The sequence below is a fragment of the Leucoraja erinacea genome, chromosome 12 (assembly GCF_028641065.1).
Source record: "Leucoraja erinacea ecotype New England chromosome 12, Leri_hhj_1, whole genome shotgun sequence".
In the NCBI taxonomy this organism is placed as follows: Eukaryota; Metazoa; Chordata; class Chondrichthyes; order Rajiformes; family Rajidae; genus Leucoraja; species Leucoraja erinaceus.
This window is the reverse complement of record NC_073388.1, coordinates 3,101,811-3,120,083: the sequence shown is the minus strand read 5'-3', so window position 1 is coordinate 3,120,083 and position 18,273 is coordinate 3,101,811. Positions and strand designations below refer to the sequence as shown.

The following is an 18,273-nucleotide window of genomic DNA, read 5'->3' as shown; positions in this document are numbered from 1 at the left end:
GATGTTGCCAGGACATGAGGGCCTGAGTTTTTCGGGAGAGGTTGGGTAGACTGGGACTTTATTCCTTAGAGCATAGGAGGCTGAGGGTTGATCTTATAGAGGTGCATGAAAGCAGGAAATGCCAAGTGTTTTATTCAAGGTAGGGATAACACAAACCAGGGATATCAAGATCAGCTTCATGTGAGAGGGGGATTTAATAGGGACCTGAGAGACAACTGTTTCACACTGAGAGCGGTGGGAATATGGAATGAGGTAGTTGACACAGGTACTGCAACAATACCTAAAAGAGAATTGGACAAGTACATGGATAGGGAATATTTAGAGGCATGTGCATCAAACCGGGGAGGTGGGACTAGCGTAGATGTGGCCTCTTGGTCGGCATGGGCAAGTTGGGCCGAAGGGCCTGGTTCCCTGCCGTATGACTCTATGACCCGGTGGCGCAGCGGTAGAGTTGCTGCCTTACAATGAATGCAGAGCCGGAGACCCGGGTTCGATCCCGACTACGGGTGCTGTCTGTACGGAGTTTGTGCGTTCTTCCCGTGACCTGCGTGGGTTTTCTCCGAGATCTTCGGTTTCCTCCCCCTCTCCATAGACGTAAATGTTTGTAGGTTAATTGGCTTGGTAAATGTAAAAAATGTCTCTAACATGTGTAGGATAGACAATAGACAATCGGTGCAGGAGTAGGCCATTCGGCCCTTCAAGCCAGCACCGACATTCAATGTGATCATGGCTGATCATCCCCAATCAGTACCCCATTCCTGCCTTCTCCCCATATCCCCTGACTCCGCTATTTTTAAGAGCCCTATCTAGCTCTCTCTTGAAAGCATCCAGAGAACCGGCCTCCACCACCCTCTGAGGCAGAGAATTCCACAGACTCACCACTCTCTGTGGGAAGAAGTGTTTCCTCGTCTCCGTTCTAAATGGCTTACCCCTTATCCTTAAACTGTGGCCCCTGGTTCTGGACTCCCCCATCATAGAGGAACATGTTTCCTGCCTCTAGCGTGTCCTAACCCTTAACAATCTTATATGTTTCAATGAGATACCCTCTCATCCTTCTAAACTCCAGAGTGTACAAGCCCAGCTGCTCCATACTCTCAGCATATGACAGTCCCGTCATCCCGGGAATTAACCTTGTAAACCTACGCTGCACTCCCTCAATAGCAAAAATATCTTCCTCAAATTAGGGGACCAAAACTGCACACAATACTCCAGGTGTGGTCTCACTAGGGCTCTGTACGACTTAGTGTTAGTGTGCGGTGATCGCTGGTCGGCACGGACCCAGTGGGCCAAAGGGCCTGTTTCTGTGCTGTATCTCTAAACTAAAACTAGACTAGACTCCACCTTGTTCATTCAGGTGGCTCTTTAATTCCAGCTGAATAGAAGTGTATAAGCTCGCTAGACATTTCACATTCAGAATCTTTAGCAGGAAACCCTAGCCCTGTGTCAAATCTCTTTTGGGAAAATGTAGCCCGTCTCTCCTGGGTGATGAGTTATTCCCATTGACTCTTGTAGCGAGCAGGATTGGAGCCGGTCTGTGATCCTGTGCTGAATTACCAGCTGCTGTTGATGGGTTGGGGACGGCTGTAGAATTCGTGGAGTCCGGGGCAAGTCTGTACAATGCTTCTGGCTGGCAGTCGTGTCTGGTTCACACGTCTAGACGCTCACCTGCGGGCCGGCAGGGAAACTAGTAACATCAGCAACTGCATCACTTTGACTGCTCACCACAGTGCATCTCAACCATTGGTTTGAATGCATGAGGTTAATACGATGGATGAACTATAGAACTTGATGTAAAGTGCGACGCAGACTCGGCAAACATTTCGCACAACACTTGCGCTTGGCCCGCCAACGCCTGTTGGATCTTCCAGTTGCCATGTTCCCGATGTTGGGGGAGTCCAGAACCAGGGGCCACAGTTTAAGGATAAGGAGTAAGCCATTTAGAACGGAGACGAGCAAACACTTTTACTCACAGACAGTGGTGAGTCTGTGGAATTCTCTGCCTCAGAGGGCGGTGGAGGCCGGTTCTCTGGATGCTTTCAAGAGAGAGCTAGATGGGGCTCTTAAAGATAGAGGAGTCAGGGGATATGGGGTACTGATTGGGGATGATCAGCCATGATCACATTGAATGGCGGTGCTGGCTCGAAGGGCCGAATGGCCTCCTCCTGCACCTATTGTCTATTGTTTATTTACTATTGTCTATCCATTTAAACTCCCCTTCCCATTTCCATTCCCATTCCGTCCTGGGCCTCCTCCATTGCCAGAGTGAGGCCACAAGCAAACTAGAGGAACAGCACCTCATCAGCATCAATTATATGAACATTGAATTCTCACGCTGTGTCTAAACTAAAACTAAACTCGATTCTACCTTGTATTCTCCCATCTTAGATCACTAACCTACATCTAACCCCACTTTGTGACCGATTTATTCATTTATCTGTTTATTTGTTTAATTACCCTCCTGGATTCACCTATTTTATCCCTTTCCCTTCACTAGTCTCATTCCACACATATTCCTTCTCCAGTTTCTCAACTCTCACCTTTTCTTTCCGTATCTCACATTGTCTGTCTTTTCATCTTGGGCCTTTGCCCAATCATCTGCCAGTGAACTTGTCCCCTCATCTACACCCACCTATCACTCACCAGGCTTTGTCCCGCCCTCACCTCTTTTCTAGCTTTCTTCCCCAACCCCCCCTCCCCAAACCCCAACCCCACACACACCCCCATCCCCACCCCCAAACCCCAACCTCATCCACAACCCCACCCCCACCCCCATCCCCACCCCCACCCCCACCCCCACCCCCACCCCACGAATCCGTCCTAACTTGAAACTTCACCCATCCACATTTAGTTTAGTTTAGAGATACATCATGGAAACAGGCCCTTCGGCCCACCAAGTCTGTGCCAACCACCGATCCCCACCTTGCACGAGCACTATCCTGCACATTGGAGACAAATTATAATTTTTACCAAAACCAATTAACCTACAAACCTGCACGTCTTTGGGAAGAAACTTAGAGCACACTGAGAAAAGCAACGCGGTCACGGGGAGATGGTACAAACTGCGTTCAGACAGCACCCGTAGTCAGGATCGAACCCGTGTCTCTGGCCCTGTGAGGCTGCAACTCCACCACTGTGCGATGTTCTCCAGTGACGCTGCCTGACCCGCGGCATTACTCCAGCACTTTGCTTCTTCTTGTTTTGCAATGTTTCTGTTACCAATTGTACGATAAATATCTGTTGTCGGTGTACAATATCTTCTGTATAAACCCATAACCGGGACCTGAAAATGTTTAATGATCTTGTTTATTTTTTGCAGTCTTTCCATTATGCCTCCCTGAGGTCGAAAACCAAGAAGAGACCTAAAGGTAAGAAGCCTGCAGATACATTGGGTGTAATGATTGTAAGATGCAGGATGTTCATAAACCATTAACTGTTTCACTTTAAGTCGGATTCATGAATCAAAGCACGAGTAACACAGCGATTATGTTATTGTCAATTATTGGTTCTAGCTAGTGCTTCCTTTATGTGCTGCTACAGCGGTTCCTCTAAAGTGTTACACGTCAGTATCTAATATCTCACCAAGTGACATAGAAACATAGAAACATAGAAAATAGGTCCAGGACTAGGCCATTCGGCCCTTCGAGCCTGCACCGCCATTCATGGCTGATCATCCAACTCAGTATCCTGTACCTGCCTTCTCTCCATACCCCCTGATCCCTTTAACCACAAGGGCCACATCTAACTCCCTCTTAAATATAGCCAATGAACTGTGGATAAATATAGCCAATGAACCTCAACTACCTTCTGTGGCAGAGAATTCCACAGATTCACCACTCTCTATGTGTGAAAAAAAAATGGTTTTCTCATCTCAGTCTAAAAGATTTCTCGGAGCAAAAGGAGCATCTCGGTTTTAAAGGATTTCCCCCTTATCCTTAAACTGTGACCCCTTGTTCTGGACTTCCCCAACATCGGGAACAATCTTCCTGCATCTAGCCTGTCCAACCCCTTAAGAATTTTGTAAGTTTCTATAAGATCCCCCCTCAATCTTCTAAATTGTAGCGAGTACATGTATGTTTATTACACGTGTGTGCCAGCACAACGTTAAAAGCACTTGTTCAGTTGCAGTATTCAGACTTTAAAAGGACGAACACACCGAGCACAGAAGAGTACAGCACAGGAACAGGCCCTTCGGCCCACAATTCCTGTGCCGAACATGATGCCAAGACCGACTGCCGGCATCATTGACTGATGTATCAGGTCACCGAAAAATTTGTGACGTGGCGTGCCGACGTATTGACACGCGGTGTTTTTTCAAGTGTCACAACATTTTTTTTGTCGTCACTGGATTTTGAAATGTTCAAAATCTTTTGGCGACACTGATATGACGTCGGCAGTCGCCGAAAAAAATCGCCAAGTGGGACAGGCCCTTCATCTGCCTGAACGTGATCCATATCCCGCCATTCCCTGCATATTCATGTGCCGATCCAAAAGCCACTGTTGTATCTGTCTCCACCACTGTGTTCCAGGCCCCTGCCACCCTCTGCGGCCCACACATCTCCTTTAAACTTTGCCCCTCTCTCCTTAAAGCCATGCCTTATAATATTGGATTTTTTCCACCCTGGGATAAAGGTTCTGGCTGTCTATCGTATCTGTGCCTCAATCTCATTACTTTATATACTTCAATCAGCTCTCCCCTCAACCTCTAGCGTTCCGGAGATATATTAGATTGGCAGCGAAGATGATCAAATTGTGAGTGAAAAGACTGGAAAAGCCGGGATTGTTGCCCCTGCATCAGAGGAAGCAGGAGGACATTGAATAAAAGTCGTCAACATTAACCGGCCCACATGACACGCGCACAAGATGACCAGGAACAGATTGCCAAATGAAGATAGATAGACACAAAGTGCTGGGGTAACTCAGCGGGTCAGGCAGCATCTCTGGAGAAAAAGGATGGGTGACGTTTTGGGTCACAAAACCTTCCTCAGACCCCACAGATGAGCACTAGGCCATTATCTCTTGTTCCATCTCTGATTTTATCACTTCCGGTAGTCTGCCCGCCACAGCCTTACCGTACCCCAGCCCCGCACGGCCCAGTTTTATCTTCTCCCTACACGGATGGCAAAACGCTCGTGTTTAAGAAGGAACTGCAGATGCTGGAAAATCGAACGTGGACAAAAGCGTCGGCTTGGCGATCGTTTCGCCGAACACCTCCGCTCGGTCCGCATTAACCAACCAGACCTTCCGGTGGCTCAGCACTTCAACTCCCCCTCCCTTTCCGAATCCGACCTCTCTCCATGGGCCTCCTCCATTGGCCAGAGTGAGCACCACCGGAAATTGGAGGAGCAGCACCTCGTATTCCGCTTGGGCAGTCTGCACCCTAGCGGCATTGACTTCTCCAATTTCGGGTAGCCCTTGTTGTCTCCTCCCCTTCTCAGCTCTCCCTCAGTCCTCTGGCTCCTCCTCTTTCCTTTATCCTTTTTCTTTTCTTCCGACTCTTGCAAATGGAAGTGCAGAGACCAGAGGGATATGGATCATGTACAGGCAGATGAGGTCAGTGTCACTTATTCGGCAACTCATTTGGCATAAGCATTGTGGGAGGAAGGGCCAGTTCCTGTGGGGCCCCAGTTCTATCTGTTTATGTTCGTTTATCACTGCTACATGTACCGAGGTACAGGAAAAACACTTTTGCTTGTGCGCTATCCAGTCAAAGCAAAGACTGTACAATCACGCAGCCCATAGTGCAGGGATAAAGGATAGAGGGGTAGAACATTCAGTGTGAGATATAACATTGAAGTCCGGTATAGTCCCATTAAAGATGGTACAAAGGCCTACAAAGAGGTAAATGGGAGGTCACTCGTAAGCTGCCCAAGCAAAATACGAGGTGTTGTTCCTCCAATTTGTGCTGGGCCTCACTCACTCTGACAATAGATGAGGCCCAGGACAGGAAGGTCATTGTGGGAATGGGAGGGGGGAGTTAAAGTGCTGAGCAACCGGGAGATCGGGCAGGTTTAGGCGGACTGAGCGGAGGTGTTCAGCGAAACGATCGCCGAGCCTGCGCTTGGTCTCACCGATATACAGGAGTCCACACCTGGAACAGAGGATGCAGTAGATGAGGTTGGAGGTGGTGCAAGTGAACCTCTGCCTCACCTGAAAGGACTGGCGGGGTCCTTGGACGGAGTCGAGGGGGCCTGATAAGATTTGTTATATGTGCTCTGCCCATCACTCTATGATTTTAATTCATCCTTGTGTTCGAGTCAGGTTCCACAGACATCCTCCACCTTCCTGGTCCACACGCTCAAAGTCACAATACACCGTTACTTTCAAATTGTTAATTTTCTGTTACATGCATTTGATAGTCTTACAGAGGTTCCAACAATCTTCCTGCTGGTAACTCATCATGTTTTCAATGTAAGGTTTGAGCAAGGTGCAACCTCGGGAAATGCAACTAATTAGGTTTTCGGTGTTGATCTGACTGTCTGTTGTCATGCATAAATGGAACAACTACAACAGAGTGAGATTGCAAACCAGCATGTGTACAATATGTAAACCCCACTGCTTAAATTACCTGTTCCTGACAGCATCAACAGCTCTCTCTCCCCTGCTCCCGACTGCAGTTCCTTAGTCAGAGGGTGGTGAATCTGTGGAATTCTTTGCAACGGAAGACTCTGGAGGCCAAGTCAGTGGATATTTTTAAGGCGGAGATGGATAGATTCTTGATTAGTACGGGTGTCAGAAGTTATGGGGAGAAGGCAGGAGAATGGGGTTGGGAGGGAGAGATAGATCAGCCATGATTGAGAGGCGGAACAGACTTAATGGGCCGAATGGCCTAATTCTGCTCCTATCACTTATGATCTATTCATGTTCTCCAGAGATGCTGCCTGAACCACTGAGTTACTCCATGCAAACACCGTACGGACTCTGTACAAAATTCCCCGAGCTACCGTCAAAGCCCACTAACTACAGCCACATTCCTTCCCCCTCCCCCTACCCTGACCCTGTTGCATGCCAATTGTCCCACTATCCCACACCCCCTCTAGCCCTCTCTTCCCCATTCACCTATATCCCTCCCCCTGGTCATACATTTTGCTCCTCTTTCAAACGTCTTCTCTCCTTATCAACACCCTTTTGTCTCCTTTGGACCACAAGACATAGGAGCAGCATTGGGCCATTCAGCCCATCAAGTCTGTGATGGGTCATAGGCCATTTGAGCATAGCTGATCTAACCGTTCCCTCAACCCCATGCTCCTGCCTTCTCCCCATAACCTTTGTCCACCATTCGAAACCCCCGTCACCTGTATACACCTATCACTGCCCTGGTTTTGTCTTGCATCCACCTCTCTTCCAGCTTTCTCTCCCCCACCACCATGAGTCTGAAGGAGAGTCCCGGCCTGCGTTAGCCGCTGTTTATTGCTTTGCAATCATTTGTTAAATGTTGGCCATTTAACAGATTCTAACTGCAGAACCTGACTCAGTGCAGTGAATATTCTGACTCATCTCATCAGCCTGAGAGGCAACTCACATTGATCAAGTATCCTCAGTCTTTGAGTGGAGAGTTACAGATTTATACTACTCTTTGAAAGAAAACCCACTTGCTAATTTTGTATATTTTGGAAGCGCTTCAAAAGATGCCTCCTTGGCATTGATCCCGCAAAAGCAGGAATTGAAGCTATCTTTCAAATCTTTTCAAAAAGCCTCCATAGGATTGAAGCAAGATTCAAACAACCTCAGTACAACATCGGCAGAAGGAACTGCAAATGTAGTTTGAACCAAAAAAGATACAAAGAATAACTGAGCAAGTCAGGCAGCATCCCTGGAGAACATGGAGAGGTGTCAGATGCTGGTTTAAATCGAAGGCAGACACAAAATGCTGGAGTAACTCAGCGGGACAGGCAGCATCTCAGGAGAGAAGGAACGGGCGACGTTTCGGGTCGAGATCCTTCTTCAGACTGGCGGGACCTGGATAGAATATAGTTGGAGACAGTAAGACTGGTGGGAGAACTGGGAAGGGGGAATGGGATGGAGAGAGAGGGAAAGAATAGAATAGAATAGAATAGTTTCTTTATTGTCATTGTAACATGGGCCATGTACAACGAAATTTAAAATGTCAGCCAGTCAGTGCAGCATTCAAACATTTCTAAAGCTAACGAAAGATCCACGGAAAGAAAGCAAAGGGTTCACAGACAAAGAAGCATACACACCCAAGTCAATCGTTCATACCACAGTCCGTCTGGGCGTTCCTTGGCGGCCCAAGCGTTAAATATGAGTTCATACCGCTGGGGTGTCTGCTCGAGCAATATGAGGTGCAGCTCCTCCAATTTGGCCTCACTCTGACAATGGAGGAGGCCCAGGACAGAAAGGCCAGAGTGGGAATGGGAGGGGGGAGTTAAAGTGCTGGGCAACCGTGAGATCAGGTAGGTTAAGGCGGACTGAGCGGATAGGTGATGTTTCAGGAAGGGTTCTGACCTTAAACGTCACCTATCCGTGTTCTCCACAGATGCTGCCTGAGCCGCTGAGTTACTCCAGCACTCTGTGAAACGTCACCTATCCACGCTCTCCACAGGTGCTGCCTGGCCCGCTGAGTTATGGTGCAGCAGCATCTATGCTAGGCCGTTTCGGGCCGACCCCCTTCTAGAAATAGGTACGTTTCGGGCCGAAGCACTCTGTGAAACGTGCCTATTTCCTAGCTCCATAGATGCTCTCCTGCTGAGATGCTGCCTGTCACCCCATGTTCTGAGTTGACTCCACTGCACTCTTTGAAACGTCACGTCACTATCCATGTTCTCCACAGATGCTGCCTGACCCACTGAGTTACTCCAGCACTCTGTGTCCTTTCTCAGTAGAACGCAGGTGCTTTTGTGCTGTAACCTCTTCAAGACCAGTTTATCTATTTTGAAACATATTTTATTAATTATTCAGAATACAAAATATATCCAAAAAAACATGAAAAAACTATTTGTACAATCTCAGTGTCTATACATTCAATCGCCTAATACTCAGTAGTACTCAGTAGGACACAGAGTGCTGGAGTAACTCAGCGGGTCAGGCAGCATCTCTGGAGAACATGGATAGGTGATGTTTGGGGTTGAGACCCTTCTTCAGACTCTGTCGTACCTAGCACACCCATCTTCACCACTCATGTGCCCCCCTGGGGTGATATCCCTTCCCTTGTTTGAGGGGCGTCCCCAATGGACTCCATCCCTCAATGCCCAGCAGTGGAGGACCCTAGTCTACGGTCCTCCCCCATCGAGGGTCAGTGCATCCCTCGGCACGTACTCCTGCAGCCTGCAGCGGGCCAGTCAGCAACATTCCCCGATGGACATCTCGCTCCGCTGGGAGACCAACAAGTTTGGGGCCAATCAGTTTATCCTTCCTGGGATTCTGTGGATGAGATTGGATCAATGATGTGCATTGTGGCCTGACTTCCTGCACCCTGTGTTTCTATCCCCGCCCACGTGAAGGCTGGCATCTACGCACCTGTTTACTGCCCTTAATGAGTTGTGGCAGTCTTAACATTGAGATACATACAACATTAGTTCCACACATGAAGTAATCAATACTGTCACATTGAAGTCCCTTTACAGCCTTAGCCCAAATTCTTCATAATGCCACAAATGTAAAAACTTCTATAAAAATCTATTCAACTTAATTGGTGTATGTGAAGGCAACAAATATGTGCATTAAATCAGCACACACTCTGGGTAGGTTACACAAAAAAGCTGGAGAAACTCAGCGGGTGCAGCAGCATCTATGGAGCGAAGGAAATAGGCAACGTTTCGGCCCGAAACGTTGCCTATTTCCTTCGCTCCATAGATGCTGCTGCACCCGCTGAGTTTCTCCAGCTTTTTTGTGTAACCTTCGATTCTCCAGCATCTGCAGTTCCCTCTTAAACACACTCTGGGTAAAATTGAAAGCAGAATATCCTTCAATTTACTGCCTGTTTATCTATGCGCTTCATTCCCAATTATCCTTTATGTTGTAGATTTCAGTCAAGGACACACCATCCTTTCATGTGAAACGGGAATCTCTGTTATTGGAATGTGTTACTATTTTGAGACCCGAAAACGTCACCCGTTCCTTCTCTCCAGAGATGCTGCCCGTCCCGCTGAGTTACTCCAGCTTTTTGTGTCTATCTACGGTTTAAACCGGCACCTGCAGTTCCTTCTTCCCCTGTACTCTTCATCCTTCCCTGAACGGGTGTGGGAAAATATAATCCTGTGACAATGGTTCTCATTTACCAGCCCGTACAGAATAAGCAGGAAGAAGATGACCATGTCTGGCCTTTGTCCAACTGCCTGCCAATAGGAAAATGCCCCCTCACCTGTCACTTAAGATAGACACTAAATACTGGAGTAACTCAGCGGGACATGTTGGGGAAGTCCAGAACAAAGGGTCACAGTTTAAGGATAAGGGGGAAATCTTTTAGGGCTGAGATGAGAAAAACATTTTTCACACAGAGAGTGGTGAATCTGTGGAACTCTCTGCCACAGAAGGTAGTTGAGGCCAGTTCATTGGCTATATTTAAGAGGGAGTAAGATGTGGCCCTTGTGGCTAAGGGGATCAGAGGGTATGGAGAGAAGGCAGGTATGGGATACTGAGTTGGATGATCAGCCATGATCATATTAAATGGCGGTGCAGGCTCGAAGGGCCGAATGGCCTACTCCTGCACCTATTTTCTATGTTTCTATGTTTCTATGACATGCAGCATCTCTGTGTGATGTTTCGGGTCGACACCATTCTTCAGACTGAGAGGGAGATACAGGGGAGAGGGAGATACAGAGATAAGGATGACAATGAAATATCAAAAGAGATGGAGATCAAGGCAAATGTAGAATAGATCCTCAAGGAGAATAGAGTAGAATAGCGAGGAGAAGGTGACAACAAAGCAAACAGAGATAAAATGTAAACAGGAGGACAGTCAGACTGGTCGGAGACCTGGGATAGGGGAGGGGATGGAGAGAGAGGGAAAGCAAGGGTTACTTGAAGCTAAGGAAGTCAATGTTCGTGTCGCTGGGGTGTAAGCTGCCCGAGCGAAATATGAGGTGCTGTTCCTCCAATTTGCGCTGGGCCTCACTCTGAGAATGGAGGAGGCCTAGGACAGAAAGGTCAGTGTGGAAATGGGAGGGGGAGTTAAAGCATTTAGCAACCTGTTACTTGCCAGGCTTTGATCTGCCCCCACCTCTCTTCCAGTTTTCTCCACCCTCCTCTCCACCACCAGTCAGTCTGAAGAAGGGTCCCAACCCAAAACGTCACCTGCCCATGTTCTCCAGAGGTGCTGCCTGACCCGCTGAGTTACCCCAGCACTCCAGTGTGTGGTCCTGGGATGTCAGGACTTTCATATGAAGAAAGACTGGATAGACTCTGCTTGTACTCGCTAGAATTTAGAAGATTGAGGGGGGATCTTATAGAAACTTACAAAATTCTAAAGGGGTTGGACAGGCTAGATGCAGGAAGATTGATCCCGATGTTGGGGAAGTCCAGGACAAGGGGTCACAGTTTAAGGATAAAGGGGAAATCTTTTAGGACCGAGATGAGAAAAACATTTTTTCACACAGAGAGTGGTGAATCTCTGGAATTCTCTGCCGCAGAAGTTAGTTGAGGCCAGTTCATTGGCTATATTTAAGAGGGAGTTAGATGTGGTCCTTGTGGCTAAAGGGATCAGGGGGTATGGAGAGAAGGCGGGGATGGGATACTGAGTTGGATGATCAGCCATGATCATATTGAATGGCGGTGCAGGCTCGAAGGGCGGAATGACCTACTCCTGCACCTATTTTCGATGTTTCTATGTTTCTATGACGTTGAAAGTCTCTGCTATCATTGCCTACTTTGCCACGGTGCACAACTTGACGTACGATTTCTCCACCAGGTACCCTCAGCGGTGGAAGCAGGAGACGAATTTCTTGCAAGGACTTGGGCCACGGGGACTGTGAGGGCTGGCTGTGGAAAAAGAAGGATGCGAAAGGATACTTCACCCAGAAATGGAAGAAGTACTGGTTTATCCTAAAGGAAGCCTCACTCTACTGGTACACAAACCAAAATGTAAGGGAGATTATTTTTCCTCTGCACTCCTTTTATTTAAGAGAATATACTGTTTGAGGGTCTCTGTGGCACAGTGCCAGAGACATGGGTTCGATCCTGACCTTGATGCTGTTTATGCTGGAGAAACTCAACCCGAAACGTCACCTATTTCCTTCGCTCCGTAGATGCTGCCTCACCCGCTGAGTTTCTCCAGCATTTTTGTCTACCTTCGATTTTTCCAGCATCTGCAGTTCTTTCTTAAACATTGATTCTGTTTATAGTTTTTATTATTATTTATTTAATTTTATTAGAAGTAAGTACCTTGGAGATACCTAATATATATTGACATGTTACATTTTATGTACAACATCTTATTTTTCTTAGTAAAAGAAAAAAAAGAAAGAGAATTTTTTTTAGCAGTGAGGAGAAGGAAAGAAAAAAAGAGAGAGAGGAAAATAGTAGAAAAAAATGAAAGAATAGTATTGTTCTTGATTACCTGAACAGTGATGTTGCTGTTTATAGTTAGTACAGTGAAAAGCTTTTTGTTGCTTGCCATCCAAGAAGACAACAAGAGAGAGATGTGGATGCACGAGAGCGTGGGAGTTTCCTCCACATAGAAAAGGAGACAGAAAACAGGCAGATTGATCAGGAGATCAAATAGCTCTTTATTATTCTTGACCACCCTTCACCCGATCCTGAAACAGTTAATGTTGCTGTTTATAGTTAGTTTAGTCTATTGTCAAGTGTACTGAGGTACAGTGAAAAGCTAAAACTTGAATAAGGCTGTCTTAATGCAAGGATTTTGAGTACAGATTTAACATTTTAAGAACAGATTTACCATTCATTATCCCAGCTTCCTATTGAACAGAATTCTTAAAAATGATAGATTTCAAGATAGACGAGCTCCAAGTATTGTGAACTCATATGTTTGAGAAAGGCTGCACAACACAGATTTAACATTTTAATTACAGATTTACCATTCATTATCCCAGCTTCCTATTGAACAGAATTCTTAAAAATGATAGATTTCCAGATACACGAGCTCCAAGTATTGTGAACTCATGTTTGGGAAAGGCTGCACAACAAAGCATTCTCCTAAAGCTGAATACATTCTGAATGCTCACGTGTGCCTTCTTCTCAATGCCTTCACTGTTCTCTTTGGTGTTTGCTGATTTATTGCACAAACCAGGTCAACACCTCAAACCCACGGATGAATCCAGATTCGAGACTGAGGTTGAAGTCTAGGTTTATCATTGTCACGTGTACCGAGGTACAGGGAAAGGCTTTTGTCTGAGTGCTATCCAGTCCAGCTTTGTGGTGAGAGGGGCAAAATTTAAAGGAGGTAAACAGGGCAAGGACTTTCCACAGAGGGTGTCGGGTGCCTGGAACACACTGCCAGGGGTGGTGGTGGAGGAGGCAGATACGATAGTGGTGTTTAAGAGGCTTTTGGATAGGCACGTGGATATGCAGGGAATGAAGTGCAGAGGGGTGAGATTAGTTTAACGTAGCATCATGTTCGGCACAGACACCGTGGGCCAAAGGGCTTGTTTGTTCCTGTGGATGTGTCTGTTGTATTTAACACACCTGGTGAATGTTAAAGATGGAGTTCACCACCACCGTGGAATTTCAGTTACGAATCGACAATAAATGATGGCCTTGCCATCGATTCCCACATCCCAGAGAGAAACTCTAAATTCCCACTTTAATCGATCGATTTATAGTGAGTATGTTTTGTAACCCAGTATACTGTGTGTCCCAATCGTTAGTATGCCAGCTATATTTTGCCTCTTATCAGTTTGCAAACAGTTTCGCTTCAGATTCTGTGGTTAGTATGAGCACCAAAAGCTAAAGCAATCCCTTTTATTTCTGGTGCTGAGTTACTCCAACACTTTGTGTTTCCTTTCCCCCTTTTAATTTCATAAGATCATGGTGTATAGGAGCAGAATTAGGCCATTCGGCCCATCGAGCCTGCTCTGCCATTCGATCAGAGCTGATCTATTTTCCCTTCTCAATCTTATTCTCCTGCCTTTCTCCCCTTAGCCTTTCATAGAAACATAGAAACATAGAAAATAGGTGCAGGAGTAGGCCATTCGGCCCTTCGAGCCAGCACCGCCATTCAATATGATCATGGCTGATCATCCAACTCAGTATCCTGTTCCTGCCTTTTCTCCATACCCCCTGATCCCTTTAGCCACAAGGGCCACATCTAACTCCCTCTTAAATATAGCCAATGAACTGGCCTCAACTACCTTCTGCGGCAGAGAATTCCAGAGATTCACCACTCTCTGTGTGAAAAAAGTTTTTCTCATCTCGGTCCTAAAAGATTCCCCCCTTATCCTTAAACTATGACCCCTTGTTCTGGACTTCCCCAACATCGGGAACCATCTTCCTGCATCTCCCATCCTATCCAATCCCTTAAGAATTTTGTAAGTTTCTATAAGATCCCCCTCCTCTTCTAAATTCTAGCGAGTACAAGCCGAGTCTATCCAGTCTTTCTTCATATGAAAGTCCTGACATCCCAGGAATCAGTCTGGTGAACCTTCTCTGTACTCCCTCTATGGCAAGAATGTCTTTCCTCAGATTAGGAGACCAAAACTGTACGCAATACTCCAGGTGTGGTCTCACCAAGACCCTGTACAACTGCAGTAAAACCTCCCTGCTCCTATACTCAAATCCCCTTTCATCCCCTTACCCATCAAGAACCTATCATTCTCTGCTTTAAACATAATGACTTGGCCCCCACTGCCGACAGTGGCAATGGATTCCACACAGATCTGCCACCGTCTGGCTAGAGAAATCCCTCCTGGTCAATATTCTGAAAGTATGTCCTCGACTCCCGACTACTGGAAACATTCTCTCCCCATCCACCACGTGAGCTCTGGAAAGGAATGTGCAAACAGCTAGTAACTATTTTGATACAGCATTTAAAATGTTCTGTCCAAGTGGTCAATTCTCATTATGAGCCTCAAGAGGGACATCCAACAAAGCACAAAGTGGTGGAGTAACTCAGCAGGTCAGTCAGCATCTCTGGAGGACTTGGGTAGGTGGCAGCTGACAACCCAGTGGATACACACAAAAAGCTGGAGTAACTCAGGGGGACAGGCAGCATCTGGAGAGAAGGAATGGGTGACGTTTCGGGACAAGACCCTTCTTCAGACCCACTCGAAACATCACCCATTCCTTCTCCCCAGAGATGTTGCCTGTCCCCCTGAGTTACTCCAGCTCTTTGTGTCTATCTTTGGTTTAAACCAGCTCCTGCAGTTCCTTTTTACAACCCAGTGGTATGAATATTGATTTCTCCAAGTTCAAGTAACCCCGGCATTCCCTCTCTCTCCATCCCTCCCCCACCCAAGTCTTGCTTTCACCCAACAAACAATGGCCTTTATCATCTTTACTTTTTTGCATATCTTTCATTCATTGTTCTATCTCTCCCTTGTCTACATCTCTCGTTTCCCTCTCCCATGACTTTCAGTCTGAAGAAGGGTCTCGACCCGAAACGTCACCCATCCTTCCCTCCAGAGATGCTGCCTGTCCCGCTGAGTTACTCCAGCTTCTTAGGTCTGTCTTCGGTTTAAACCAGCTCCTGCAGTTCCTTGTGCAGGAAAGAATGCTGGTTTCAATCGAAGGTTGAGACAAAATGCTGGAGTAACTCAGCGGGACAGGCGGCATCTCTGGAGGGAAGGAATGGGCGACATTTCGGGTCGAGACCCTTCTTCAGACTGATGTTCAGTTCCTTCCTGCACATGGGTAAGTGACGTTTTGGGTGAGCCTAAAGAGGGGTCCCAACCTGAAACGCCACCTATCCATGTTCTCTCGGGATGCTGCCCGACCCTCTGAGTTACTCCAGCACTTTGTGTCTTCATCTGCATTGCCGGCAGCTTACATGTTGGCATTCAGACAGTGCTGACTGCTCCAGTTATCTTGGCAGAAGCAGCTGTGTTTACAGGCTGCTTCACTCCTCGTTAAAATGCATTGACTGCAATAACAAACAGAAGTAAATAACACCTCATTACTAAATTGTCTTTGGTGTAAAACCCTCAGCTTTGTGACTGATTGCCTTTTTTCCTGGATCACATGCAGATTTATGAATGGCCTCTGATTTTCAGGAGACATTTGTTCAGGTCGAGATTGGCCATTCAACAGTGTTGCAGAGAGAGTTCCCTGGTCTAACAATGGGATAGATAATGTTTGACATTCTGCTTACATGAAAGGGCGGCACAGTGGCACAGCTGGTCGAACTGCTGCCTCACAGTGCCAGACAGAGACCTGGCTTTGATTCTGGACTCGTGTGCTATTTGTGCGGAGTTTGCACGTTCTCCCTGAAGGATTTTCTGAAGAAGAAGGGTCTCGACCCGAAACGTCACCCAATCCTTCTCTCCAGTGATGCTGCCTGTCCCACTGAGTTACTCCAGCTTTTTGTGTCTACCTTCGAGTCAGACAGCATTTCTGGAGAAAAGGAATAGGTGACGTTTCGGGTCAAGACTCTAAAGAAACCTTTACATCATTGGAGTAAGTTAGTTACTCCAGCATTTTGCGTCTATAAACTCATTTGCACCTTTTCCACAGCCATAATCTTTCCATAATCATCGGTTCAGTCGACGATTTGTTATTTTCAGAACTTTAATTCATCAAAACAGGATATATGTTCCCGATGTTGGGGGAGTCCAGAGGTAGGGGCCACAATTTAAGAATAAGAGGTAGGCCATTTAGAACGGAGATGAGGAAACACTTTTTCACATGGAGTGCTGTGAGTCTCTGCCTCAGAGGGCGGTGGAGGCCAGTTCCCTGGATGCTTTCAAGAGAGAGCCAGACAAAGCTCTTAAAGATAGCGGATATGGGGAGAAGGCAGGAACGGGGTACTGATTGTGGATGATCAGCCATGATCACTTTGAATGGCTCGAAGGGCTGAATGGCCTCCTCCTGCTCCTATGGTCCATTGTCTATTTGTTCTTTGTACCTCCTCATACCTCCACTTTCCCTCTCAGTTTGAAGGAAACGTCACATATTCCTTCTCTCCAGAGATGCTGCCTGACCCGCTGAGTTACTGCGGCACTTTGTGTCTATCCAAGGCTTTGTTTTACAGTTAGCTGGAGGCAGAAGCCACTGCCAACATGAAGGGATTAAAGCTCTACTAATACAATTCAGCCACAATGGCAATCTTTTTGGCATTAATTTTGCAAAGTCTTTGTTTGGGTTTTGGCCGGTTGCACAGAGCACACTGAGTCTGTCATTAGGAAATATTACACCCTACATACAATGCAATGCTCAAAGTGCTGGAAGAACTCAGCGGGGTGAGGCAGTGATCGGAAAGCAAGGTTTTGGGTCAGGACCCTTCAACAGACAGTATCATTCCCTCCCCAGATGTTACCTGACCCACTGAGATCCTCCAGCACTTTGTGGTTTTCTCAAGATTCCAACACCTGCAGTTCCTAGTGTGTCTTCATGCAATAATGAACAAGTTGAGGCTGGTCACACGAGAGCACTGTTTGAATGAATCACCCAGGAAGTTCATGATTAAATTAGAGCTGTCTGAGCTACAACTCGATGCTCTCAGTAAAGAACTGTAGAGATACAGCGTGGGAACAGGCCCTTTGGCCCACCGAGTCCGTGCCGACCAGTAATCATCCCTTACACTAACCTACACAGACTGGGGACAATTTTACAACTTACCCAAGCCGATTAACCAACAAACCTGTACATCGTTGGAGTGTGGGAGAAAAACAGAGCACCCGGAGAAACCCCACGGGGAGAACGTACAAACTCCGTACAGACAGCACCCGTGGTCAGGATCGAACCCGGGTCTCTGGAGCTGTGAGGCAGCAACTCTACCGCTGCGCCACCGTGCCACACAAAATTAACTTACACTAATTCCTATTTTCATCAAAGACTAAATGGCCCAAAATGTGACATATTTTTCAGCCAAAACAGGAAGTTCGTTGAGTACGTGGGGGAAACCGGGCATCACCAACACGCACTGTGCTTTGTTTCTATGTTCCAGGATGAAAAGGCGGAGGGATTCATCAGCCTGCCAGAGTTCAGAATCGACAGAGCAATTGAATGCAGACGGAAATAGTAAGTGTTGACCTGAAAGCTGAATTGCAATATTTGTAACAAGATGAACTCTGTAAACCAAGGACATTGTTTGCTAAAACATAAAACAATCGAGTAACTCAGCGGGTCTGACAGCATCTGCGGAGGGAATTGGACAGGCGACGTTTCGGGCGGGGGCCCTTATCCAGACAGATTGGAGAAGGGGGG

At 46.9% G+C, this 18,273-nt stretch overlaps 1 protein-coding gene across 1 annotated transcript in view; it reads left to right on the top strand.

Moving 5' to 3' along the window:
- The window catches only part of si:ch211-26b3.4 (connector enhancer of kinase suppressor of ras 2), a 370,819-nt gene that overhangs the window by 319,100 nt on the left and 33,446 nt on the right, over positions 1-18,273 (top strand). Inside the window, exons 15-17 of the mRNA XM_055643472.1 lie at positions 3,317-3,365; positions 11,864-12,036; positions 18,014-18,087. Of these exons, the coding sequence (XP_055499447.1) occupies positions 3,317-3,365; positions 11,864-12,036; positions 18,014-18,087 (296 nt within the window). The remainder of the gene's footprint in view (positions 1-3,316; positions 3,366-11,863; positions 12,037-18,013; positions 18,088-18,273) is intronic.